At 44.0% G+C, this 25786-nt stretch overlaps 1 protein-coding gene across 7 annotated transcripts; it reads left to right on the top strand.

The window, feature by feature from the left end:
• The first annotated feature begins 77 nt into the window (after positions 1 to 77).
• On the top strand, positions 78 to 25732 carry PHC1 (polyhomeotic homolog 1). 7 transcript variants are annotated; one of them, XM_037995125.2, is made up of 15 exons: positions 78 to 397; positions 3195 to 3352; positions 5652 to 5762; positions 6914 to 6994; positions 7530 to 7679; positions 8609 to 8740; positions 15930 to 16422; positions 18050 to 18834; positions 19357 to 19504; positions 19762 to 19973; positions 20620 to 20734; positions 22378 to 22486; positions 22698 to 22848; positions 23298 to 23529; positions 24747 to 25732. In XM_037995125.2, the coding sequence occupies exons 2-15, from the start codon at positions 3239 to 3241 to the stop codon at positions 24899 to 24901; spliced, it is 2988 nt and encodes a 995-aa protein (XP_037851053.2). In that variant the 5' UTR covers positions 78 to 397; positions 3195 to 3238; the 3' UTR covers positions 24902 to 25732. The 7 variants fall into 7 exon arrangements, with proteins under 7 accessions (XP_037851053.2, XP_007965723.3, XP_072876575.1 ...); XM_007967532.3 differs by having other exon boundaries at positions 8585 to 8740; XM_073020472.1 differs by lacking the exon at positions 78 to 397 and adding an exon at positions 432 to 1649 and having other exon boundaries at positions 8585 to 8740.
• The last annotated feature ends 54 nt before the right edge of the window (positions 25733 to 25786 follow it).

The following is a 25786-nucleotide window of genomic DNA, read 5'->3' as shown; positions in this document are numbered from 1 at the left end:
GAGGGCGCCGAGGGGAGGCGGAGGGACGGGGGAGGGGTCCGGCTGCCCCGGAAGCACCTCCCCGCAGCCCCCTCCTCCAGCCCGGCCCGCAGCCCCCGGCCTGCGGCCCCCACCTCCTCGGCCGGGCAGGAAGTGACAGGCCCGGAGCGAGCCCCGGAGGCCTGGCTGAGCCGCTGCCGGGCCCGCACCCGGAGCGGCGGGAGGGGCGGGGAGCCGCGGCCGCGCCGGGCGCCTCCCACCCCGCCCTCGGCGCCCCCGCCCCTCCAGGAAGGGGAGGAGGCGAGGGGAGCCCGCCGCGGAGGCCGAGCGAGCCCCCAGCCCAGCCTGGCGACTGGGGACCCCGGCACATGAGGTGGACGCCCCCGGGGAGGACTTGGGTGCAGAGCCGGGCGAGAAGGTAACCGGGCGACCGAGGGCCGGGGAGGGGCAGGACCTTTGGGGGCTTGGCTGCGCGGGGATGTTTCCTCAGCCACCTCCATCTGTGTAACGCCCCAGGTACCTCCCCCAGTTGCTTTCCCTGCCTACCTCTGGCGCTGAGCTCTGCAGTCCTTCGGCTCTGCCTGTCCGAGTCTTCTGGCTATTCATTCTGCTGCGCTTCATGCTGTCTGTCCGTCACCCTAGCTGCCTCTGACTGCTCATTTTCTTATTCATTTTTCCTTCTCTGACTTTGGTCCTTCCAGCCGAGCATGCTGTCTAGTTATCTCCCTGCTTTCGTGGTCCGCTGGGTTCTTCAACCTCCAGTTCCTTGACTTCTGCCTGTCTCCCTGCTATCTGTATGCACATGTCCCTGCTCACTTGGGTCAGTTCACTCTGGGCGCACCACTGGATCCACCCCCTTCCCCCGGTGTATTTGATTTCTCTTTGAAACATCATTTTCATCAAGGTTCTATATAGAACCAGGACCCCTGGGCGTCTACTCTCCCTGTTCTCTTGATTATTACCATGTCGTTGGCACAGTCTTCCCTGAACCACCACCCCCTTCTCCCGTCCCCCTGCCTATGTCCCATCCTTTCTACGTGATAAGAGTTTCGTGCTTAGGGATACTGACTTTCTCCAACTCTCGACCCAATACTAAGTCCACCTCAGTGTCCCTTTCTAGCTCCCTTCGGTAGGTCTGTGCGCCTACCCAACCCCATGTATACCCCACATGCTACCTTTTAGGATGACCGTGGCTTAGCTACTTTGGGGACATCTGTGGATCAGCTTCTCACTCTCTTCCAGTTTAATTTTGAAAATTTTGATTCCTGGTGCTGCCCAAACTGCTTGTCTCCATTTTTTGTATTTAATCTTGTAGTCATAATGTTGATCACAAATGAATACATTTATGTGCCTGGGATCCAGGAATCCTGGTTTTGGTGGCAATTTCCCTCGATTTGATTGAGACTTTTAAGTTGGTCCCTTTACATTTTTATTTCTCGTTCACAGTCAAAATAAAATTGTTAATAAGAATTCAGTTTTGGGGAGACGAGGGGTGATAACAGTTTGTATTTTCACATGTGAATGTAGGAATTATGGTCTCTATACCTAGCAAAGGGGTCTCGTGTCTCTGAGTCCAGTGAACTAAATCCAGTAATCTATAAAACTGTGCCGTGCTGCCTCTAATCCTTACCCACTTTTTTTCTTCACATGCTGATAATGAGGATTCATGGGTCTGTATCTGTTTAGTGCTTTGATATTTTGGCAAAAGATGTGGGGAGAAGGTAGACTAGTTGAAGCTGATATGATTTTTCCTGTGTACTTTTTGGTTTATATACATGTTTGCAGTGACATTTGCTAGTCCTAAATGAAACTAAAGATTTGGGGGTGGGATAATGGTGTGATCGGATGATACTGGGAATGTGATAATAAGAAATATCCTCAGCTTTATTGCCAAGGCCAAGCAGTTTGATTTTATTTACTTTGCTTGTTTGTTTGTTTTGGATGCAATCCCTATGACCAATCCATTCACCCTAATAAAACTGTTGACAACACTTAGCAGAAATTCTGGTTTGATGTTTATATTCCTAAGCCAAATAATATTTTGGTGACCTGATATTTCTAGTGGCCCAGTGCCTCAGAAGTAGAGAAAATAGTGTGGAGCTTAACAAAAGAGAAAAACAAAAAGAATGAGTAAAAACCTTATTGTCATTTAGTGCTGCTTTGGAAGAATATTTCTTCTTCTCATCTCCTGTCTCTTTGCTTGGTTCTTAGCAATGTTTTCATATGTGTCTTTTTGCAAATTTAAGGGTAGTCCCCAGTGGGTAAATCTGACACGTTAGTAGATTACAAAGTTGCATCTTACTTTCTTGAAGATTTTCATTGTGTGTATTTCTATGTTGCATACCCCGGAGTCATTTCTTAAAATGATGTATTACATTCAGTATGAAGCCTTCTTTGCAGTGAGGAAACAGGTGTAAGGAGGAAAAGCGACATGCCTGAGGTGTTATTAGTAGCCGGAGCTGGAACCAGGCAGCTATTTGGGCTATGTGGGCTGTAGGTGAGCTCTTCTGCCTCCTAGTATTATGACCTTCCATGACCCACTAAATGTGTCTGTATCTTAATGAGGATAACGAGTACTCACTATCATAGTGAATGACACTGCCTTAATCACAGTTTGGTTTGAAGAAGCATGTGTTAGTCTAAAGACTTGATACTTACTAGGGCAACTTCTTTAATCTCAGAAAACCTTATTTCTTAAATTGTAAAATACGGATAACAGTGTTAACAGCACTACTATGAGAGAGAGAGTATAGGTGAAGTGCCTAGCCCAGTGAAAGGAGGCAACCAGTGGCTCCCCAGTATATGGTGACTCATTTGGATGATAATGTGATGCAGATGGAGACAAAAATGAGACAGCCAAAAGTTTTAAGTGGGAAGATTTTAAACTGTTAAAAAATGCTATGGGAATGTAAGGTAGCTTTGGTATTGTAAGGTGCCATCTCACATTCTGGCCATTTTACTTAGTGACATCCATGAGGGAATATGTAAAGGCTGTTTCTTTTGAGACTGCATAGCTTCAAAAGATGGTAATATTGGGAAGACATGGTTGCAAGAGTGTACTGAAGATTTGGGAGTTTTAAGATGAGAAATCATGGCTTATGGAAGAGGAGGAAGATTCTCAGATACTTAGGGATTTCCTGTGTTCTTGAATAATAACATGAGATAACAGCTTGGGATCAAGATATAAGTTTTAACCTTTTACTGCTTCCATCTAGGTCTTGAGTCAGAGCACCAGCCTTGGGGACCCTGGACCGCTATCATGGAGACTGAGAGCGAGCAGAACTCCAACTCCACCAATGGGAGTTCCAGCTCAGGGGGCAGCTCTCGGCCCCAGATAGCTCAAATGTCACTATATGAGCGACAAGCAGTGCAGGTGAGGCTCAGCTCTGAGGGGCCATGGTCTGTGTGAGTCTTGGCTTGTGGTAGGCAGTGATGCTGGAAGATAATTGTGCTCAATTCTTTTTCAACAATTTGGGGAGAGTTGGGTTAAATGACGACTAAGCTGTCTTCCAGCCCTGAGAATCTTAGGAGTTTACAAAGGTTTGGGCAAGCAAACAGTGAAATCTGGTCTTTCAAATAAGGATTTAAAAAACAACATCCAGTCCGTCTAGCTAGATTCTAACTAACCCTTTCTCATCCTGGATTGCCAGGTTTTTAATCTTTGGCCATTCTTGTAAATCCCTTTGAGTAATAGAAGTATCATGGAACTCTTTAGAGATTTATTTTTAAACAAACAGCAAATTCCATATTTGTATTAATTCTGTTAGGGAATGAGGTCTTTCAGTAAATATTTTGGTTACTAGAATAACTATGCATATCATAAAAATAGTTCCAATTATTGAAGAATAAGAATTCAGTAAAGTCCAGTTAGCACTAAAACCAAACTACTGTTCATTTTATAAATCTGTATTAGCATACTGTAAATATGTAAAAATGCCAATTGGTTGAATTCATTGAAAATTTTACCTGATGGAATCTTTTAGAAACCACTATTTATTTTTTCATTATTTCCAACCCATTAGGGCTCTATAACCTTTACTGTCTATCTAAAATATACTTTTACATTTTCTCCTTTTCTTTCTTTCTTTTTTTTTCTTGAGACAAGGTCTAGCTCTGTTGCCCAAGTTGGAGTGCAGTGGTGCGATCAGGGCTCACTGCAGCCTCAGACTCCCAGTTCTCCCATCTTATCCTCCTGACTAGCTGGGACTATAGGCACATGCCACCATGCCCAGCTTTTTTTCTTGTTTTCTTTACATTAATCGGCATCTTGTTTATTTTCACCCTGTCTAGTCTTTGCTATGGCATGTATTTCCAGCTCCCAATTGGAGAAGTAAGTTTGTGTAAATTGCACTGCTTTGCTTTTCTTACATTCTATGGAGAATAAACCATAGAATTACAGTCATGCGTCACTTAATGACAGGCATATGTTCTGAGAAATGTATTGTTAGGCAATTTTGTAATTGTGTGACTGTCATAGAGTGCACGTACACAAACCCAGATTACCTAGCCTACTATACACCAAGGTTATATAGTGTAGCCTATTGCTAGGTTATATAGTATAGCTCTTGTATATGTGGTCTGCCATTGACCAAATAGTGGTTATGTGGTGCATGACTATGATTGTTTCTTCCAGTTTTTAAAGGACCATATAGACTTACTGAGGCAGAGGCAGAAGGATTTTTTTTTTTTTTTTGAGATGGAGTTTTGCTCTTGTTGCCCAGGCTGGAGTGCAATGGCGTGATCTCAGCTCATTACAACCTCCGCCTCCCAGGTTCAAGCGATTCTTCTGCCTCAGCCTCTCTAGTAGTTGGGATTACAGTTGCCTGCCACCATGCTCAGCTAATTTTTTGTATTTTTAGTAGAGGCGGAGTTTTCACCATGTTGGCCAGGCTGGTCTTGAAACTCTTGACCTCAGGTGATCCGCCCTCCTAGGCCTCCCAAAGTGCTGGGATTACAGGCATGAGCCACCGCGCCTGGCTCAGAAGGATCTCTTGAGGCCAGGAGTTCAAGACCAGCCTGGGTAACATAGCAACACCCCATCTCTAAAAATAAAAAAAATTAGCTAGACATGGCGGTGCATACCTGTAGTCCTAGCTACTTGGGAGGCTGAGGCAGTCAGGAGGATTGTTTGAACTAGGAGTTTGAGGTTACAGTAGACTATGATCACGCCACTGCGCTCCATCCTGGGTGATAGAGCAAGTTGACCTTGCTCTAAAAAAAATGAAGGAAAAGGCTGGGCGTGGTGGCTCATGCCTATAATCTCAGCACTTTGGGAGGCTGAGGCAGGCGGATCACCTGAGGTCAGGAGTTTGAGACCAACTTGACCCCACATGGAAAAGCTCTGTCTCTACTAAAAATTCAAAATAAGCTGGGCACGGTGGCGCATACCTGTAATCCCAGCTACTTGGGAGGCTGAGGCAGGAGAATCACTTGAACCTGGGAGGCGGAAGTTGCGGTGGTTGCGGTGGATTGCGCCATTGCACTCCAGCCCTGGGCAACCAGCGAAACTCTGTCTCGAAAAAAAAAAAAGGAAAATAGCTGTTGAAGATTTAGCCCAAACTCCCATCTCCTCTGGTTTCTGTCTTTCCCATGGCCACACAAATATAGTGATTTACATAGAATAGGAGCTAGGAGTCCATTCTAAATATTTTATCCTCTCTGTCTTTTCCTAGGCTCTGCAGGCACTGCAGCGGCAGCCCAATGCAGCTCAGTATTTCCACCAGTTCATGCTCCAGCAGCAACTCAGTAATGCCCAGCTGCATAGCCTGGCTGCTGTCCAGCAGGTGAGAGGTCAGCAGCCAGCTGGCCCGAGAGGGAGGGGACAGGCACTACAGGTGGGTAGGGGAGATTTTTTGGGCATATTGCATCCTATACTAAGCCAGGCTGCAGGCAGCCTCTTCTGCCTCCTGTCTCCTGTGGGAGGATGGATGCATCTGAGCTTCTGGGGTTGCAGTAAGAACTATAAAATCACTTTTTAGGTATAGAGTGGCTATGTTCCAGACCTGCGCTGTCTATAATCTAGACCTACACTGTCTAATATCATAGTCACTAGCCACATATCGCTATTGAGTGCTTGAAATGTGGCTAGTCTAAATGGAGACGTCCTATAAGATTTGAGAGTTAGACTACTTAGTACAAAAAAGGTAAAATATCAGTAATTAAAAAATATTAATTGCGTGTGAAGTGATATTTTATATTGGGCTAAATAAAATAAATTATGAAAGTTAACTTTTCCTGTTACTTTTTAAAAATTTGCATAGTAGAAAATTATATATGTGGTTCACATTGTATTTATATGGGATACCTCTGGACTAGACTTTCACTGACTCGTGATATGACCTGACCAAAAGATCTTCTGGCTGGGCACGGTGGCTCACGCCTGTAATCCCAGCACTCTGGGAGGCTGAGGCAGGTGGATCACTTGCGGTCAAGAGTTCAAGACCAGCCTGGCCAATATGGTAAAACCCCCTCTACTAAAAATACAAAAATTAGCTGGGCGTGGTGGTGTGCGCCTGTAATCCTAGCTACTCTGGAGGCTGAGGCAGGAGAATCACTTGAACCTGGCAGGCAGAGGTTGCAGTGAGCCGAGATCATGCCACTGCACTCCAGCCTGGGTGAAAGAGGCGAGACTCCTTCTCAAAAAAAAAACCAAAAAAACAAAAAAAACACATCTTTTTCTACCTAAAAGAGAGTGGGAACTGGAGGGCAAGTTGCTTCTCTGCCCCAGAAGGGTTATGTGGGACTAACTGGTTAGCATATGTGGTAATGTGAGGATTATCGGGCTAGTGAATATACTTTTCTTTACCCTAAAGTGGAATCTCCCTGTTTATAATGTCAAATCTCCATGTTTTGTGCTTGTGATTTATTACTAGAAGACTGAGAGCTTTTTCCTTCACTGTCTTTGCTACTTCTTGTTTCCCTTCCCCTTTAACAGGCCACAATTGCTGCCAGTCGGCAGGCCAGCTCCCCAAACACCAGCACTACACAGCAGCAGACTACCACCACCCAGGCCTCGGTGAGTACTGCCTCTCCCACTGAGAGGCGTCTCTACCTGGGTCTTTGTCCCTGGGTTAAATTACTTTGTGCGGCTGATCTGAGAGTGTGTATTGAGCCATCACTGGATAGTTACTGCTCTTAAGTAGAGAATAGTAGTACAGGGGAAAGTAACCAACATTAATCTATATTGGAGTCTCTAAAGAGGAAGTCTAAGGAAGAAAGAAAAGAAAATTCTGGGAAAGAAGAGGAAATAACATAAGAAAGGGACTAATCCCTGAACTCTTCAATGAGAAGTAAAATCTGTCCTGTTTCAATCTTTTGTCTTCTCAACTGTTAACACTAGTGGTTAGAGACTGTTGGTTTTTTTCCACTTCGGTAATACCCTAAAGTAACCAGGATGACAGTTTTGGATAGGAAGACATTATTCATTTCCCCCGGCTCCATGAAAGTGAAATATTCTGTTCTTGACTGTGTTACTCTGATTTTGTCAGTCATGTACATTTCCTTTTATTTCTCCCAAATCCTTAGTCCTGGTTCCTTTCTATACCACACAGATCAATCTGGCCACCACATCGGCCGCCCAGCTCATCAGCCGATCCCAGAGTGTGAGCTCTCCCAGTGCTACCACCTTGACCCAATCTGTGCTACTGGGGAACACCACCTCCCCACCCCTCAACCAGTCGCAGGCCCAGATGTATCTACGGGTAAGCCACAGATGCAGCCACCATTGCCCCAGGGGCATGATTGTGTGGCCCTGGCAAATACTTGAGTGAAAGTCGGTTTTTTTTGTTTGTTTGTTTGTTTGTTTTGAGACAGAATCTCACTGTGTCACCTAGGCTGGAGTGCAGTGGCACAATCTCGGCTCACTGCAGCCTCTGCCTCCCGAGTTCCAGTGATTCTCCTGCCTCAGCCTCCCAGGTAGCTGGGATTACAGGCACACGCCACTACACCTGGCTAATTTTTGTATTTTTAGTAGAGACTGAGTTTCACCATGTTGGCCAGGCTGGTCTGGAACTCCTGGCCTCAGGAGATCCGCCTGCCTCGGCCTCCCAAAGTGGTAGGATTACAGGCGTGAGCCACTGCGCCCGGCCAAAAGCCATTTTTTAAAACCATGGTTACCCTGATGTCTTGAGAGAAGCTGGAACCTACTTCCTATACTTCACTTAACCTAGAAGTGATGCTCTCTGTTCACACGTAGCCTGTAGATTAAATTAAGATGATATGCTAGAAAATACTGGCTTAACATTTGACTAAATTAGTGTTAGATATAGTCGACCTTTAAACCTTTGGCACAAGTATACAAATTCTGTGTTATCGCCCAGCCTACTGAGCGATATATATAAGTACTTGTTCTAAAATCCTAATTTTCTCTATTTCTTCGATGTCTGACTCTTTGACATCAATCTGTAGTTTTCTGTGCATTCTAGGTTTTCTTCTGGATGGTTCATCACATGTGGAGAGTATGAGGCTCCTGGGTTGGTGTGGAACAGGCAGGGCTCAGCTGTTTAATATCTTCTGTTTATTTTGTCTTGTGGTCCTTCCTTTCCACCTCTTCTGTCCCTTCTTTCCCTCTCGTCCTCTTTGCTCTTCGTCTTCCTCTCCTTGCCAGCCACAGCTGGGAAACCTATTGCAGGTAAACCGAACCCTGGGTCGGAATGTGCCTCTAGCTTCCCAACTCATCCTGATGCCTAATGGGGCAGTGGCTGCAGTCCAGCAGGAGGTGCCATCTGCTCAGTCTCCTGGAGTTCATGCAGATGCAGATCAGGTTAGTGGGGATGACTTTACCTGTGGGTGGGCACTGGGTAGGATGAAGGGAATGACCATGGACCTGGGTCCATCCTTCTGCTTCATTACACTTTTCAGAATTCTTACTTTTTGTGTTTTGTTTTTCTTCCCTTAATCACCACAGAAGTTGAATCCCGTATAACCTTTGAGTTAATTTGAGTTAGAAAGACAAGGAGATTTGCCTGAAAATAGTCTTGTGGATTTGGGAAATCTTATTTTCAAGATAGGGTAAATTTCCTCACCATCCTTCAAGTCTCCTGTGGGTCTGTTTTATTCGGAGAGTCTTTATTCGCTCATAGTACTGTCAGAAGAGAAGAGATTGTTGAGAGAATTCTTCTGTTGGTTAGATCTAAAGCTGACCTGGCTGAGGAATGACCTTACTGGAGGAATGTTTGGTTGCTTCTGTTTGTAAGTTACTCTGGTTCTCAACTTTCACTCTCCTCTTCCTGTTCACTGTTTCTCCCAGTAAAGGTCTTCCTCACCGTTACTTCCTGTGACTTATTCCCAAAATACATGTATTTTTGAGCCTGAAATTTTAGCTGCTTATGGATGGGACACAACCTAGGATCTTAGGATAATTACTACATCCTTTTAGTTTATCAGTAAGCTGGTAAATGTTGAGTTCTTCCTGTGTGTACTTTTGGCCCTCCCTGTTTGTGGGTTCCATAACCTGCAGGTTCTGCATCTTTGGCTTCCACGTCCGCAGATACAACCAACTGCAGATTGAAGATATTTGGGAAAAAAACCAATTAAAAATAGCAATACAAGAATAAAAAAATACAAAAATACAGCATAGTGTAACTATTTACATAGTACTTACATTGTATTAGATATTATAAGTAATCAAGAGGTGATTTAAAGTATACAGGAAGATGTGCTATGTGCACAGATGATATGCAAACACTGCTCTGTTTTATAAAAGGGAATTGAATGTCTGCAGATTTTGATGTCCGTGAGCCTGGAACTAATCCCCTGTGGATACCAAGGAACAGTTGTATTAGAAATTTTGCAGGTTTGAAAAAGAAATGTGAGTCAGGTCTTCAAAGAGCTTAGATAATGAAAGTGCCCTAACTAGGCTGGGCGTGGTAGCTCACTCTTGTAATCTCAGCACTTTGGGAGGCTGAGGAGGGTGGATCACCTGAGTTCAGGAGTTCAAGACCAGCTTAACCAATATTGTGAAACCCCGTCTCTACTGAAAATACAAAAATTAGCTGGGCTTGGTGGTGGTGTGCCTGTAGTTCCAGCTACTTGGGAGGTTGACACAGGAGAATTGCTTGAACCCGGGAGGCAGAGGTTGCAGTGAGCCAAGATCGCGCCACTGCACTCCAGCCTGGGCGACAGAATGAGACTCCATCTCAAAAAAAAAAAAAAGTGCTAAACTAAATGGTGCTAACTTTGAGTGACACATGAGTTTGGAAAAGAATTGGTTACATTACTTTGCAATGCCTTATTGGGATACTTGAGCAGAGTCTTGAAGGGTGAGTGGATTTGATTTGGAGTGAGAAGAAAACTGGAGAGAGAACAGCAAGCGTAAGAGCGTAGTCATGTATTTAACTATGAGTATGTGTGGTGGGCGTTGGAATGAGGGAATAAATAAAATAGAATCGACAGGCCTGATGATAGAAGAGGTCATTGCTAGGGTGGAGCATAAAAGCCAAGTAAAGGAGGTTGTAGTTAACTTCATAGGTCACATTGCAGAATAACAGGATGAGGAAAGTATTTAGGAAGAACTGTAGGGAGAATAACTGTTCTAATACTGTTCTAATAGTTCCTGGAGAAGAGAAGTTAGGGAAACTCTTGGGGTCCTCTAGCTGTAAGGCAAGCCTTTGTTTTAGACTTGGTGATAGCAGTGGGAGCCAAGAATGAGGTTGGTTCCATTTCCATATCCAGTTCTTTCATTTATCCACTCATTCCTTCATCAGATATTTGAGTGTCAATATGTGGAGGAACAGAGGGCAGTAGTTAAAAATACGCATCCGATGGGTCAGATTCCAGCTCCACTACTTACTGTGTGACCCTGTGCAAATGATGTGACATCTTTATGTTACCGTTTTTTTCGTCTGTAAAATAGATATTGTAATATACCTACCTCAGGATGTGTTGTGAGGACTAAATGAGTTGCTGTGTTTAACTGCTTGAAGAGTGCCTGGACATAGTGAGTGTTTAGGAAGAACTGCTATTATTAATGTATCAAACATTCCTTAACCTTGGGTGCCCAAGAAAGTCATAATCACTTCTTTTGTGGAGCTCATAGACCATTGAAACACCAGACATTAAACTAATAGTCACCTGAATGGGGAAATAATTGAGAAAGTACCGAGTGTTCTGAGAATTTAGAAAGGGACTTAATTTAGCTTTGGCATGGGGTGTAGAAGTCAGGGAGGTGACATTTAACTTGGGGTGTGCAGAAGTTAGCCAGATAAGGATATGAAAGGAGAGTGTTGGAGGCAGGAGAACAGTGTGTCCAAAGGCCCTGAGGAGGGCAGGAACTTGATTTGTTTGAGGATTTGAAAGTCTTATATTCTTGGAGTTTGGCAAAGTGGGGCTAGATGGGTAGGAGGAACCTTATCTTGCAGGGCCTTGGGGGCTGTGTTTAGGATTTTGGGCTTTTTATAAAAAGCAATTGGAAGCTATAGAAGGATTTTAAATAAGGAAGTGTCATGGAGAGATTTGAATGTATTTTTGTTTTGTTTTGCTTTTTAAATACCATGTTGATTTCCTCTTTGGAGACTAAACAGATATGGTGTGAGTGTGACTGTCAGGAGAATAACTGTTCTGACGGTTTAAGGGAAAGATGATGTTTGTATTGGGGTAGCAGTGGAGATGGACAGAAACGCATAGATTTGAGGATAACTTGGAAGAATCATTGAAGAGGGTAAACTAATTTAATAGATGGGGGAATTAAGGGAGATGCCAGATATGAGATCTGATATAGCAGTGGGGTGGCCGGTGGTGCTGTTTATGAGACGACGAATGTAGAAGTGTATTTAGAGTGAAGTTCAGTTTTGGACATACGGCTTAGAAGTGCTTGTGAGCCATCCATGAGGAGATACTGAGACTGCACTGTTATTATGTGGTTCTTGAGCTCAGAGAAGAGGTCTGGGTTGGAGATAAACATTTGAGAGTAGTAGACATATAGATGATAATTGAAGTCCCCCATCTACTAAATTGGTTCACCCTCCTCAGTGTTTAAAATTGCCTGGGGAGGCCGGGCGCAGTGGCTCACGCCTATAATCCCAGCACTTTGGGAGGCTGAGGCGGGTGAACCACCTGAGATCAGGAGTTTGAGACCAACTTGGGCAACATAGTCAAACTCAGTCTCTACTAAACCTACAAAAAAAATTAGCTGGGCATGGTAGTGTGTGCCCATAGCCCCAGTTACTGGGAGGCTGAGGCAGGAGAATCACTTGAATTTGGAAGTTGGAGGTTGCAGTGAGCCAAGACTGTGCCACTGCACCCAGCCTGGTTAACAGAGGAAGCTCCATCTTAAAAAAAAGGCCTGGCGCTGTGGCTCATGCCTGTAATCCCAGCACTTTGGGAGGCCGAGGCGGGTGGATCACCCGAGGTCAGGAGTTTGAGACCATCCAACCTGATCAACATGGTGAAACCCTGTCTCTACTAAAAATACAAACATTAGCTGGGTGTGGTGGTGCACCCCTGTAATCCCAGCTACTTGGGAGGCTGAGGCAGGAGAATCACCTGAACCTGGGAGGTGGAGGTTGCAGTGAGCTGAGATCATGCCATTGTACTCCAGTCTGGGCAACAAGGGCGAAACTCCATCTTTAAAAAAAAATGTTTGGGGAGATAGTACAGATGGAGGAGAAGAACGTTTAATATGGGGCCCTGAGGTAGGATGAAGCCCCACTTTGGAAAAGCAGTTCAAGATGGATAGAGGGTAATGGGCTGGCAGAGGGGAATGGGAAAGAGCAGCAGATAGGAAAATCTGGACTGTAGTGTCATGAAGGCAAGGGAACGAAATGTTATAAGATGTGCGTGTGTGCATGCGTGCGTGCGTGCATGGGCAGGGGGGTTAAATAGGGAGGGAGAGTTGTTTCAGTTGAGTTTGGGGGGTGGTGAATCCAAAGTAGTATGATGAGTTTGAGGGGTGTGAATGGCAGGTGGGAATGAATACGGTGACTGTAAATAGCTATTAAGAGTTTATCAGCACCAGGAAAGGAAGGTGGAACCGGGGAGGGGAATGTGCATTTCATACATGGTGATGAGGGAGCCAGTGGAGAAGGAGAAGTGGAAGAGGAGGCAGTGGATCTTATATGCTTCTTGAGATGGCAGGAGGAGATGGGATGTAGAGCGCAGAGAAGGATTGATTGCCTTTTGATAGGAAGGAGAGAAGGGAGAGAAGGGGGAAGTGATGAAGTAATACTCATATAATGGTTTTTGTTTTCTTTGAAGAGGTGAAGAGTAGGAGGAGAAACAGAAGGTAGCCTGAGGTATAGGGAGAGAGTGGGAAAGTTTGAAATAGCCATTATGGAAATGAAGCTGATTGGAAAAACTATATATTAATGATTACTAGATAATATTATATACTAAAGCACCCAATCCTGATGATTCTTGTTAATATCTCTCAGAAGCCATCAACTCTTCTCTACTGCTTCTGCTCCTGCCTGAATTCAGGTTTTAATTATTTGAACCTGTTCTGTACTAGTTTTCTTTCTTTTTTTTTTGGAGACAGAGTCTCTCTGCTGCTTAGGCTGGAGTGCTGTGGTGTGATCTCGGCTCACTGCAACTTCTGCCTCCTGAGTTCAAGCGATTCTTGTACCTCAGCCTCCTGAGTAGCTGGATTACAGGCTTGTGCCACTATGCCCGGCTAATCTTTTGTATTTTTAGTTAGAATTTCTCCATGTTACTCCTGATGGTCTCAAACTCCAGAGCTCAGGCAGTCTGCCCACCTTGGTCTCCCAGGGTGCTGGAATTACAGGCGTGAGCCACTGCACCGGCATATTGTACTAGTTTTCTAAATGGTCGTCTTGACTTCAGTCTTACCTACTTGCAATTCTTTTCTGCATTACTATCAGGAAACTTTTACTAACTTCTTTTTTTAAAATAAGAAAATATATGTTGTTACTACTAATTTTTTAATTGTACTTCTGGTACACAGAATTTGCTAATATTATAAGCCTTGGGTCATGACACTCTCTCACTGTTGGTCTCGTCATAACCTTTTAAAATTTATTTACTCAGTAACTTTTAATAATGTAATAAGCAGTGTGCAGTTCCATCTATTGCCTTCCCTTACCCATAGTAAGGAGCCTTCTGGTTTCTAAGTCCGTTCTTCCCTGGGTCCTTTTTATATGGTTTTATTGCATCTTTGTATTTCTAAAATGCCCTTTTTATTATAGAAAATTTTAAACATATACAAAAATAGAAAAAGTGTGAATTCCTATGTACTTACCATCCAGCTTCAACAATTATCAACACATGGCCAATGCATTCAGGCCCTTCCCCGCCTGTGGAGTATTTTGAAGCAAACCCCGGACACCATGTATATTTTTAAATTGTATTGAAATGTATAAGGTACTCATGCTGTATGTACACTTTTGGAGAGTGCTTTCTTAGTAACATTGTTATGATCCATTTGTTTTGTTGGAGTCATTGTAGTTTATTAATTGTAGTTTCTACATACTGTTCCATTGTATGAATATACTATAGTTTATTCATCTTCTCTTCTGTAGATGGCCCTTTGGGTTGATTCCAGGTTGTGGTTGCTATGAATAATGCCACCATGAACATTCCTATACATGCCTCCTGTGGTACATGGCAAGAGTTTCTCTTGTGGAGTTCCTGGGTTAGAGAGTGGTGAATGTTCAACTTTAGGATATGATAACAAATATTTTCTAAAATAGGAAGTGTATTGATTTATACTTCAATCAGAAATGTATAAATGAATGTTTATTTTGATTAATAACCTTTATTGGCTTCCTATAATCCGTTAAGCGGGCATCATTCTTTCCCTTTATCCATATTTTAGAGTACTGACTATGTGCCAGAACTATGAAGGTGCTAGGAATATAACAATGAATAAGACAGATAAACTTGCTGTTCCCAAACTAAAGTTCAGATTCCTTATTTCAACACACCAGGCCCTTAATGGCCAAGCACCTTCCTACCTCCTTATCCACAGCCTGCCTTCCTAGCTTCGTTTCTTTCCATTCCTTGTAATTTACCCCAAACATAATATTTATAATTTCTAAAAATACAGTCTTTTTAGAAATTATACATATTTTCTATAATATTTAAAAATAATGTCTTTTTTTTTTTTCCCCCCACAGACAGGGTCTCACTCTGTTACCCAGGCTGGAGTGCAGTAGCATGATCTCAGCTCACTGCAATCTCTGCCTCACAGGCTCAAGTGATCCTTTCACCTTGGCCTCCTGAGTAGCCAGGACCACAAGTGTTTGCCACCATACCTGGCTAATTTTCTGTATTTTTTGTAGAGGCAGTGTTGCCCAGGCTGTTCTTGAACTCCTGAACTCAAGCAATCTGTCCATCTTGGCCTCCCAAAGTGTTGGAATTACAGGCGTGAGTCGCAGCGCCCGGTCTAAATAATAATCGTTTTTTGGCTCTGGCCTTGCAAATGCTATTACCAATATCTTTAAACCCCCACCTTCACCATTGCCTACTGAGTGTCAGATCAGCATCACGTGTTTTAGGAAGCCCTTTCTTGATCTCCCTAGTCTTAGTTGCTCTTCCTTCTTTGTACTCCTATGGTACTGGGTGTATATCTATACATCTTATATCGTAAGTGGTAATTTTCTTGTCTTCTCTAGTAGAAAGTCATCATTAAGAGCAGAGACTGTGTCTTTCCTCTGCATTTCCAGTATCCAATGTAGTACCTGAGGCATAGTAGGTTTTTGGGAGGTGCTGAATGATTGAATGGCGAGGAAAGGGATAACTGAAGAGAGATTTTGAAGGAATAAATGACCACACTTGATGACACACTTGCTAGTGAGTGAAGGTGGCTGAAAAATCAGATATGGTTCCAGAGTTCCTCCCTAGGAGGTAGGAAGGCCTTAAAGTATATTGTAAAGGCAGAGATACGAGCTGAGGTATTCTGTGGAATATGACACAGTAGCTCTCCTGGCTGCTTTTGAATCTTTGACCTTAATGCCTCCAGTCCTCCTTTTCTCAATCTGTTTTTTCATGTCTTTCAGGTGCAGAACTTGGCAGTAAGGAATCAACAGGCCTCAGCTCAAGGACCTCCAATGCAAGGCTCCACTCAGAAGGCCATTCCTCCGGGAGCCTCCCCTGTCTCTAGCCTCTCCCAGGCCTCTAGCCAGGCCCTAGCGGTGGCACAGGCTTCCTCTGGGGCCACAAGCCAGTCCCTCAACCTTAGTCAAGCTGGTGGAGGCAGTGGGAATAACATCCCAGGGTCCATGGGTCCAGGTGGAGGTGGCCAGGCACATGGTGGTTTGGGCCAGTTGCCTTCCTCAGGAGTGGGTGGTGGGAGCTGTCCCAGGAAGGGCACAGGAGTGGTGCAGCCCTTGCCTGCAGCCCAAACAGTGACTGTGAGCCAGGGCAGCCAGACAGAGGCAGAAAGTGCAGCAGCCAAGAAGGCAGAAGCAGATGGGAGCGGTCAGCAGAATGTGGGCATGAACCTGACACGGACAGCCACACCTGCGCCCAGCCAGACACTTATTAGCTCAGGTAAATTGTCACTCCTCATGTCATTATTCTCTCAGAATTAATGTGAAATTTTCCTTTTTTTCTTTTTTTGCCTTTTTTTCTTCACCTTTTTGTTTTTTCCCCGCTTCTGTTGGTCCTTGAATAGAGGAAGGAATGGGAATCATATCAGCCTTGAACATATTATTTCGGGGTTGGAGGACAAGTGACAGATACAGATCTTATCTGTTTCTACCAGGCAATAGTCAGCTTACAAGTTGCCCTGTCCGCTTTCTTAGGCTGTTAGTTCTTCAGTTTATCACTCTTGTCTATTCATTCATCACATCTTACTGAATTGCTTGCTGTTTTCTAGGAATTACTGGGGATACATTTTTGAAAAGCAGATTCTTTGTCTTCATGTAACTTAGCATTTACTATAAGGGATGAATTCTCTCCTCACTGTTTAATGTGGTTACTTGGTCCAGTGTAGAGCAGATACAGTACAAATGCCTTAGAGCACTTAAGACTAATAGAGAGGTGGGGTGCGGTGGCTCACTCCTGTAATCTCAACACTTTGGAAGGTCGAGGCAGGTGGATCACTTGAAGTCAGAGTTTTGAGACTAGCCTGGCTATCATGGTGAAACCCTGTCTCTACTAAAAATACAAAAATTAGCTGGGCATAGTGGTGTACACCTGTAGTCCCAGCTACTCTGGAGGCTGAAGCAGGAGAATAGCTTGAACCCGGTCGGCAGAGGTTGCAGTGAGCTGGGGTCGCACCATTGCCCTCCAGCCTAGGTGACAGGGCAAGACCGATAGTTTATACTTGCTTTCAGACTGCGGGTAAGATGTAGTTAGATGTGTGTATCTTATTTGGTCAAGTTGATTTTTGCCTTTTTTGTTTCTAGCACCTTAGTTGTTGATCTACTTAGATAATTTACTCACACAAAAAATTAAAAGTTAGTTATTATTATATTTGGTATTTACATACTCTAGCAGTTATATTTCTAAAGTGCTTTATCACATGCTTTGATCTCTGGACAATCTGGTGCAATATGGAGAAGTAGAGTTTGTCAATCCCAGTTTACAGTGGAGGAAACTTAGGTCAGAGCTGACAGGTGCTGACTCTTAAGACTTAGATAGTGATCTAAGCTGATGGTTTGTAAAATCCAAGTCATTCATGGGAAGATGTTGGTATCTTTAACTCTGTGAGTATCTATTTTTTTCAGTGAATATTAAGTGCTTCTGAAGTGTCAGGCCCTGGGCTGTGTATTAGGGATGTGAAAATAAATAAAACATGGATTCAGCCTTTGAGAAACTCCAAGTCTAATGGAGGAGGGGCTAACCATTCTTCTTTGCTGAGTACAGAGTAAAAGAGTATAATATTTAAGTATGGCAAAGATAAGAGACACAAGAAATTACTGAGGCTCTGAAATGATTGAGCAAGGGAGTTCTTTCTCTGGGATCTTTAAGACTAGTGGTAGTTGATAATGTCTGATTTAGTGGAAAGAGTATGGATGAAGTGATGTCCAAGTTTCATACTGACTAGATTTATTTTCACCGCATAATTCCAAAACTAGGTATACCTTGGAAAAATGATTTTACTTTTAATTTAGAATGGTTATTATTCTCTGCTCTTTTTTCTCTTTATTCTGTTCTGGGATTGTTCCTACAGCCACCTACACACAAATCCAGCCCCATTCACTGATTCAGCAACAGCAACAGATCCACCTCCAGCAGAAACAGGTGGTGATCCAGCAGCAGATTGCCATCCACCACCAGCAGCAGTTCCAGCATCGTCAGTCTCAGCTCCTTCACACAGCTACACACCTCCAGTTGGCGCAGCAGCAGCAGCAGCAGCAGCAGCAGCAGCAACAGCAGCAGCCGCAAGCCACCACTCTCACTGCCCCTCAGCCACCACAGGTCCCACCTACTCAGCAGGTCCCACCTTCGCAGTCCCAGCAGCAAGCCCAAACCCTGGTCGTTCAGCCCATGCTTCAGTCTTCACCCTTGTCTCTTCCACCTGATGCAGCCCCTAAGCCACCAATTCCCATCCAATCCAAGCCACCTGTAGCACCTATCAAGCCACCTCAGTTAGGGACTGCTAAGATGTCAGCTACCCAGCAACCACCACCCCATATCCCAGTGCAAGTTGTAGGCACTAGACAGCCAGGTACAGCCCAGGCACAGGCTTTGGGGTTGGCACAGCTGGCAGCTGCTGTACCTACTTCCCGGGGGATGCCAGGTCCAGTGCAGTCTGGTCAGGCCCATTTGGCCTCCTCGCCACCTTCATCCCAGGCTCCTGGTGCACTGCAGGAGTGCCCTCCCACATTGGCCCCTGGGATGTCCCTTGCTCCTGTGCAGGGGACAGCACACGTGGTGAAGGGTGGGGCTACCACCTCCTCACCTGTTGTAGCCCAGGTCCCTGCTGCCTTCTATATGCAGTCTGTGCACTTGCCGGTGAGTGATGTCTGATGGTTTTGAGGGCACTATTATGCAGGAGAGTGGACCTGGGGCTGAGTGGAAATAGAGCTTAATAGGGGAATAAAGAGTGAAGAGGGTTAATACTGGTGTTTATCTGCTTTTTCTGTAAGAGAGTGACACATTAATGTGTATAATATCTGAACTTTATACTCCTAAATTTGTTATTGATACTATTCTGGGTTTTGGGTATGTAATAAGTTAGATCAAGATAGCCTTAACCAAATCAGTCCTTGAAAAAACAACAGTTCTTGGTTGGTCTATGTGAATACAGGGTCTCAAGACCTAGGTCAGGTCTAAATCATGTTACATTTTCTTTTGTCCTGATGTAAAGTTATTAGGAATGACCAGGAATTTTAGTGTACCATGGGAAGTAGATAAATTGGCAAATCTGGAACTAAGAAAATTTTCTTTGAAAGAGATTATTTATGGTAATAATTGTGGTTCCTTATTATACTTCATTTGTACATCTTTGTTTCTTTCCTCTTCTTTACTCTGTAGGGTAAACCCCAAACATTGCCTGTCAAACGCAAGGCTGACTCTGAGGAGGAGAGAGATGATGTCTCCACGTTGGGTTCAATGCTTCCTGCCAAGGCATCTCCAGTAGCGGAGAGCCCAAAAGTCATGGATGAGAAGAGCAGTCTTGGAGGTGAGTAACTGACTTCTAAAATGCTGTTGTAGTACACACAGAGTAGAGAAATGTTCTGAGTGAGCTAAAAGATAAATCTGGTTGAGTAGAAAATGGGCCAGAAGTTGGTGGACAAATGAATACATCCAAAAACAGGGAATCCAGGGTGAATTGTCAAGGGTGAACATAGATTATTATGGAAGATCATGCCGGCTCAACTAATAGATGGATCAATATGTCATCTCATGTCTGTTGCTTAATCTGTGTTTGTTTTGCAGAAAAAGCTGAATCAGTGGCTAATATGAATGCTAATACCCCAGGCAGTGAACTAGTAGCCTTGACCCCTGCCCCATCAGTACCGCCTCCTACACTAGCCATGGTGTCTAGACAGATGGGTGACTCAAAACCCCCACAGGCCATCGTGAAGCCCCAGATTCTCACCCACATCATTGAAGGCTTTGTTATCCAGGAAGGAGCAGAACCTTTCCCGGTGAGGGCAGGGCCACAAGGTGGGACTTTGAAGTGGGGACTTGGTCTGATTGTTGTCTTTTCAAACTCCAGTAAAAATAAAAGCCACAGAACTATTTAATTAAAGAATGGTTCAGTTACGCTGTTTATTTAGTTATAAAGAAGGAAAGGAAAAGGAGTGTGTGAAGCATAAAATGAAAATGTTAGGAAGAGGAGAAAAAAAGGAAGAAAGTAACCTTTAAAACTGTAATGTTTAGTTAGATTAACTAGTTTGTTTTATAATGAATAGAACAGTAGTGAAGTTAAGGAACTTTCCTAGGGTTTGTAGAACCAGGACTAGAACTGAGGTGTCTTGACTCCTAGTGCATTTTCAGCACCATAGGAAGGAAAAGGACAAAATAGGGAGCCAGTGTAGGAACCTGTTCTCCATTGGCTTATCTGGAAAAAAAAGCCAGTTACTACTTTTTTTTTCATTTCCAAACATTGTATAGAGACCAGTTACCACTCTTAATGATTAACATATTGAAAGTGATTCTCTCTGAACCAGACTTGGTCTTTAACTCAGAGATCCAAGGAAAGACATAATATTGATTGGGAAATGTTAGGGAAAGCTATAGAGAAGCAGAAAGGGATCAGGCTGACTTAATTCTAAATGTTTTCTGGGACAGGTGGGTTGTTCTCAGTTACTGAAGGAGTCTGAGAAGCCACTACAGACTGGCCTTCCGACAGGGCTGACTGAGAATCAGTCAGGTGGCCCTTTGGGAGTAGACAGCCCCTCTGCCGGTGAGTATTTATTCAGAGACCCATTTAGGGGAAGGAGGCTTGTGGAGATGTGTTTGAGGACTCAGTGTAAAATAGTAGTTACCTGTTTATTTAAAGTAGAAATAAGGCCTGGCATGGTGGCTCATGCCTATAATCCTAGCACTTTGGGAGACCAAGGCAGGCACATCACCTGAGATCAGGAGTTCGAGACCAGTCTGGCCAACTTAGTGAAACCCCGTCTCTACTACAAATACAAAAATTAGCCTGGTGTGGCAGCGTGCGCCTATAGTCCCAGCTACTCGGGAGGCTGAGGCAGGAGAATCACTTGAACCTGGGAGGTGGAGGTTGCAGTGAAGTGAGCCAAGATCGCGCCACTGCACTCCAGCCTGGGCGACAGAGTGAGACTCTGTCTCAAAAAAAAAAAAAAAAAAAAAGTAGAAATAAAATGAAGTCCGTCTACACATAGAAGCCATATTATATATCAGAGTATGTAGAATCACAGAAAAGGAGTTATATAAAGTTAGGGGAATTTATCCAGCTAAAGTAACCTTTTGAATTGTTGTTATTTTTTTTGAGATGGAGTTTTGCTCTTATTGCCCAGGCTGGAGTGCAATGGTGTGATCTTGGCTCACTGCAACCACCGCCTCCTGGGTTCAAGCGATTCTCCTGCCTCAGCCTCCTAAGTAACTGGGATTACAGGCATGCGCCACCACACCCGACTAATTTTTGTGTTTTTAGTAGAGACGGGGTTTCTGCGTGTTGGTCAGGCTAGTTTCCAACTCCCCACCTCAGGTGATCTACCCGCCTCGGCCTCCCGAAGTGCTGGGATTGCAGGCGTGAGCCACCGCGCCCAGCCCTTGAATTATTCTTTACTCTATAGATGTATTTTTTGGCCGAGTGTGATGACTCTCACCTATAATTCCAGCACTTTGGGAGGCCAAGACCAGTGGATTTCTTAAGCTCAGGAGTTTGAGACCAGCCTGAGCAACATAGTGAAACCTTCTCTCTACAAAAAAAATATAAAAATTCACTGGGCATTGTGGCACGTGCCTGTAGTCCCAGCTACTTGGGAGGCCAAGGTGGGAGGATCGCTTGAGCCCGGGAGGTGGAGGTTGCAGCGATCCAAGATAGTGCCACGGCAGTCCATCCCGGATGACAGAGTGAGACCTGGTCTCAAAAAAATTTTTTTTTTTTTTTTTCAAAAGATTATCTAAAATAGGACGTTTATGTCTGTAATTTCCAGTTCTCCTTATTCTAGATTTTATAATCTGTCTTAAGGACTCTTATTTACATTTTCCCCCTGCTTTTGGAAATTCTTGTGTTAGATGGATCTTATATCTTTCTAGGCATTAGTAATTAGTTCCTCTCTCCTCAGAAGTTGAATCATATCTGAAATCTAAGAGTGTGAATTAGGATAAAATTAGTAAGACATCTAAAATGGAAAGAGTTTGACTTAAGATTAGGAAGATGTCATAAAGTTCTCAAGGGACACGTCTTCATGGTTTTAGATTTTGAACTTTGTGTTTTAGGGATTCTCAACTAGGTTGTGTAGGTTTTTGGGGGTAAACCCTGAGAATAATTTTAGAATCCAGCTCTGAGCCTAATGATTGCTTGAGGGGCAGCAGAAACCCATGGTGACTGTCCAGCGATGCCTTGTTTTTTAGAGTTAGATAAGAAGGCGAATCTCCTGAAGTGCGAGTACTGTGGGAAGTACGCCCCCGCAGAGCAGTTTCGTGGCTCTAAGAGGTTCTGCTCCATGACTTGCGCTAAGAGGTACTCTGGGCACCCTCCTCCTTGCCCTCAGCACTGATATCTCCATCTAATGTTACACCCCTTCCCCAGGATCGTCTCATAGCTGATATTTTATGTCTGCCTCCTTGCTTTTATTCCCTTCCCCAAATCAGCTCATAAGCAGCAATTCACGTTTAGAGCAGGGTAGTCTTCTGTGGCACTATTAACATCCTGTATGTGCCCTGTCCTTTAGGTACAATGTGAGCTGTAGCCATCAGTTCCGGCTGAAGAGGAAAAAAATGAAAGAGTTTCAAGAAGCCAACTACGCTCGCGTTCGCAGGCGTGGACCCCGTCGCAGCTCCTCTGACATTGCCCGTGCCAAGATTCAGGGCAAGTGCCACCGGGTGAGCTGCTTGTTGCAGAGCCAGATGCCTTTAAAGTGGGTCTTTTTTCTTTCCCTACAGGGCAATTCATTTGCCCAGGTAAGAGGGCGTGAGATGAGAACTCTGGTTTCACATTGATTGCATGACTCCAAATTCCAAGAGATCCTGACCCCCTTTGTGTCTGGACCTCTTACCCAACTACTGGTTCATATATCCATTAATCCTTACACTGTACTTGAGTAGAGAAAACAGATCAATTGTTAGGTCACGGGGAGAATCAAGGAGGTGATACAGTTTCTGTTTAAAAGACACTTGAGAGTAGATTTTGGGCATTTGCAAATAAAGTGCTGCTTATTTCATATGTGGTAAGATTAGTTTTTCTTCTACACCCAATCCAGGGTGGTTTGGGAAGAGAGAGAGGGGAATAAACCTTTGACACTGACCTCACTGGTTTGCTATTTTCCCTATAGGGTCAAGAAGACTCTAGCCGAGGTTCAGATAATTCCAGTTATGATGAAGCACTCTCTCCAACATCTCCTGGGCCTTTATCAGTGAGAGCTGGGCATGGAGAACGTGATCTGGGGAATCCCAATACAGCTCCACCTACACCGGAATTACATGGCATCAACCCTGTGTTCCTGTCCAGTAATCCCAGCCGTTGGAGTGTAGAGGAGGTGTACGAGTTTATTGCTTCTCTCCAAGGTACTGACCCTCTCTTCAACAGAACCCAGGTGGTTTTCCTTACGTCATCCCACAGGGGCCTTGATAAGAGGGAAAGTAATTGACTTTAAAGCAGTAGGAGCTTGAATGCTAATATAGCAGCTCTACTCCTAATATTTATTCAAGTTGACTTCCTGATTTTTTTCTGGGTTGACATTATCTTCTATAGTGTCAGTAATTTTACAGTGTTTGATTCTCATATTTCATGATGTAGCTGCATTTCTCACTAAATTTTTGGATAAAATATTTTTTATGTGTAATTAACTATGATACCTACCATGGAGAAAATTTTTTTCCAGTGGAGCAGGGTATTAGAAACTAAGTGGCTCTTGTTGCCCCACTCTTCAAAGAGGGCTTGTTTGCTAGTCTTTTTTGTTGTTTGTTTTTTAAACAGAGGCAGGGTTTCCCTATGTTGTCCAGGCTGGTCTTGGAGTCCTGGGCTCAAGAGATCCTTCTGCCTTGGCCTCCCAAAGTGCTGGGATTATAGGTGTGAGCCACCGCACTCAGCCTATATGCTATTCTTGACAAAGAGTTTTCTCCAGAAATGAAAATCACCCTACCCTTCTTGCTATTTGTCTCAAAAAGATCACAAAGAATCTTTTTGCCAGTATAAAAGAAAACATGCTTTTTTTGTTCTCTCGCTTTCCCCCGTCTCCACGCTATTTGAATGAAGTTATTTCTGTGGTTGAACAATTTAGTTGCTTTTCCTTTCTTGGTCTTGGACCTTGGCTTTGTTGTTGTTGTCGTTTTGAGACAGTCTTACTCTGTTGTCCAGGCTGGAGTGCTGTGGAATGAATTTTGGCACACTGCAACCTCTGCATCCTGGGCTCAAATGATCCTCCTGCTTCAGCTTCCCAAGTAGCTAGGACTATAGGCATGCACCACCATGCCCAGCTAATTTTTGTATGTTTGTAGAGTCAAGGTTTTGCCATGTTGCCCAGGATGGTCAACTCCTGGGCTCAAGGGATCTGCCTACCCTGGTCTCCCAAAATGCCGGAATTACAGGTGTGAGCCTCTGCCATTTTTTAAATAGCCAATTCTTTCTAATTTCATTTTCTTTTTAAAGCTTGCCATCTGACTTCGTATTACTGAATTTAGGACAAGTACTTTGGAATTAATCATTGCTAGACCTCAGTTTCATTTAGTTTCCCTCCTCCTATCATCTGGCACTACCTACGTGTTCTCCCCATTTCTTCTAGGCTGCCAAGAGATTGCGGAGGAATTTCGCTCACAGGAGATTGATGGACAGGCCCTTTTATTACTTAAAGAAGAACATCTTATGAGTGCCATGAACATCAAGCTGGGCCCTGCCCTCAAGATCTGCGCCAAGATAAATGTCCTCAAGGAGACCTAAGGTGGCCCTGTTGCACAAACCAGCCTAAGGCAGACACTCCCCACTGTCCAGGTTATAACCTGGTACCAGCAGAGACTTTGCAGGGAAGAAAGAGCTGTTCCAATCATGTAACCTTCTGTAGGGGATTACTGAGACAGGGAAGAGAAGTGCAAGAATTGGTTGCTGGTGCTACATGGCGGCAGCTTTGACATTTTCTCTGGGTTCTACTTTATTTTGTAAAATCTTTACAATTCTCACCATTTCCACCTACCTTAATCCAATCTTTATAAAAGAGGCAGTCTAGAGAACTAGGACTGCTCAGCCTTATCCTGGAGTGGAGCATTTAGCCCAGGTCTTAATTCTCCAAGAGGAGGAATACATAGTATGGTAAGGCAAGGAACTGGGTGGAATGTTAGGTTGCCTGCCCAATGGGAGAGGTAGGGTTTTTCTAGCTTGTGTGACACAAGTAGCAAAATCTGGTATACCCCCTGCCAGTGTAGCTGTGGCTCAGAGTTTTCTCTTTGTTGTCACTTACGCCCTTGTGACTGAATCTTTTCTCCCGGCAGGATCCCCAGCCAGTGTAGAGACTTGATTGGCATCTTTCGTATGCTGCAGGGACTAAAAGTATTTGACTGGGGCATATGTGGCTGCTCATTCTTTCTGCATCCCACTGTTCCCCTCCAATTTGTTATTTTGTACCCTATTTTTCAGTTCCAACTCTGCTCTGTCCTATAGCTGTTTAAACCAGAGTGCGTGGGGCTGAGGTCAGTATAAGTACCTGCCTTAGGTACTATTCCTTATACAACAAAAATATTAAATATTTTTTTCCTCAGTAAAAGGATGAAAATCGGTTTCAGTTGTCTTACTCTATTCTAGTCTTTGCCCTCGTTCACACAAATGACTAGG

This window comes from Chlorocebus sabaeus, chromosome 11 (assembly GCF_047675955.1).
Source record: "Chlorocebus sabaeus isolate Y175 chromosome 11, mChlSab1.0.hap1, whole genome shotgun sequence".
Classification (NCBI taxonomy): domain Eukaryota; kingdom Metazoa; phylum Chordata; class Mammalia; order Primates; family Cercopithecidae; genus Chlorocebus; species Chlorocebus sabaeus.
Note: the sequence above shows the minus strand (reverse complement) of the source record. Positions and strands in the feature narration are given on the sequence as shown.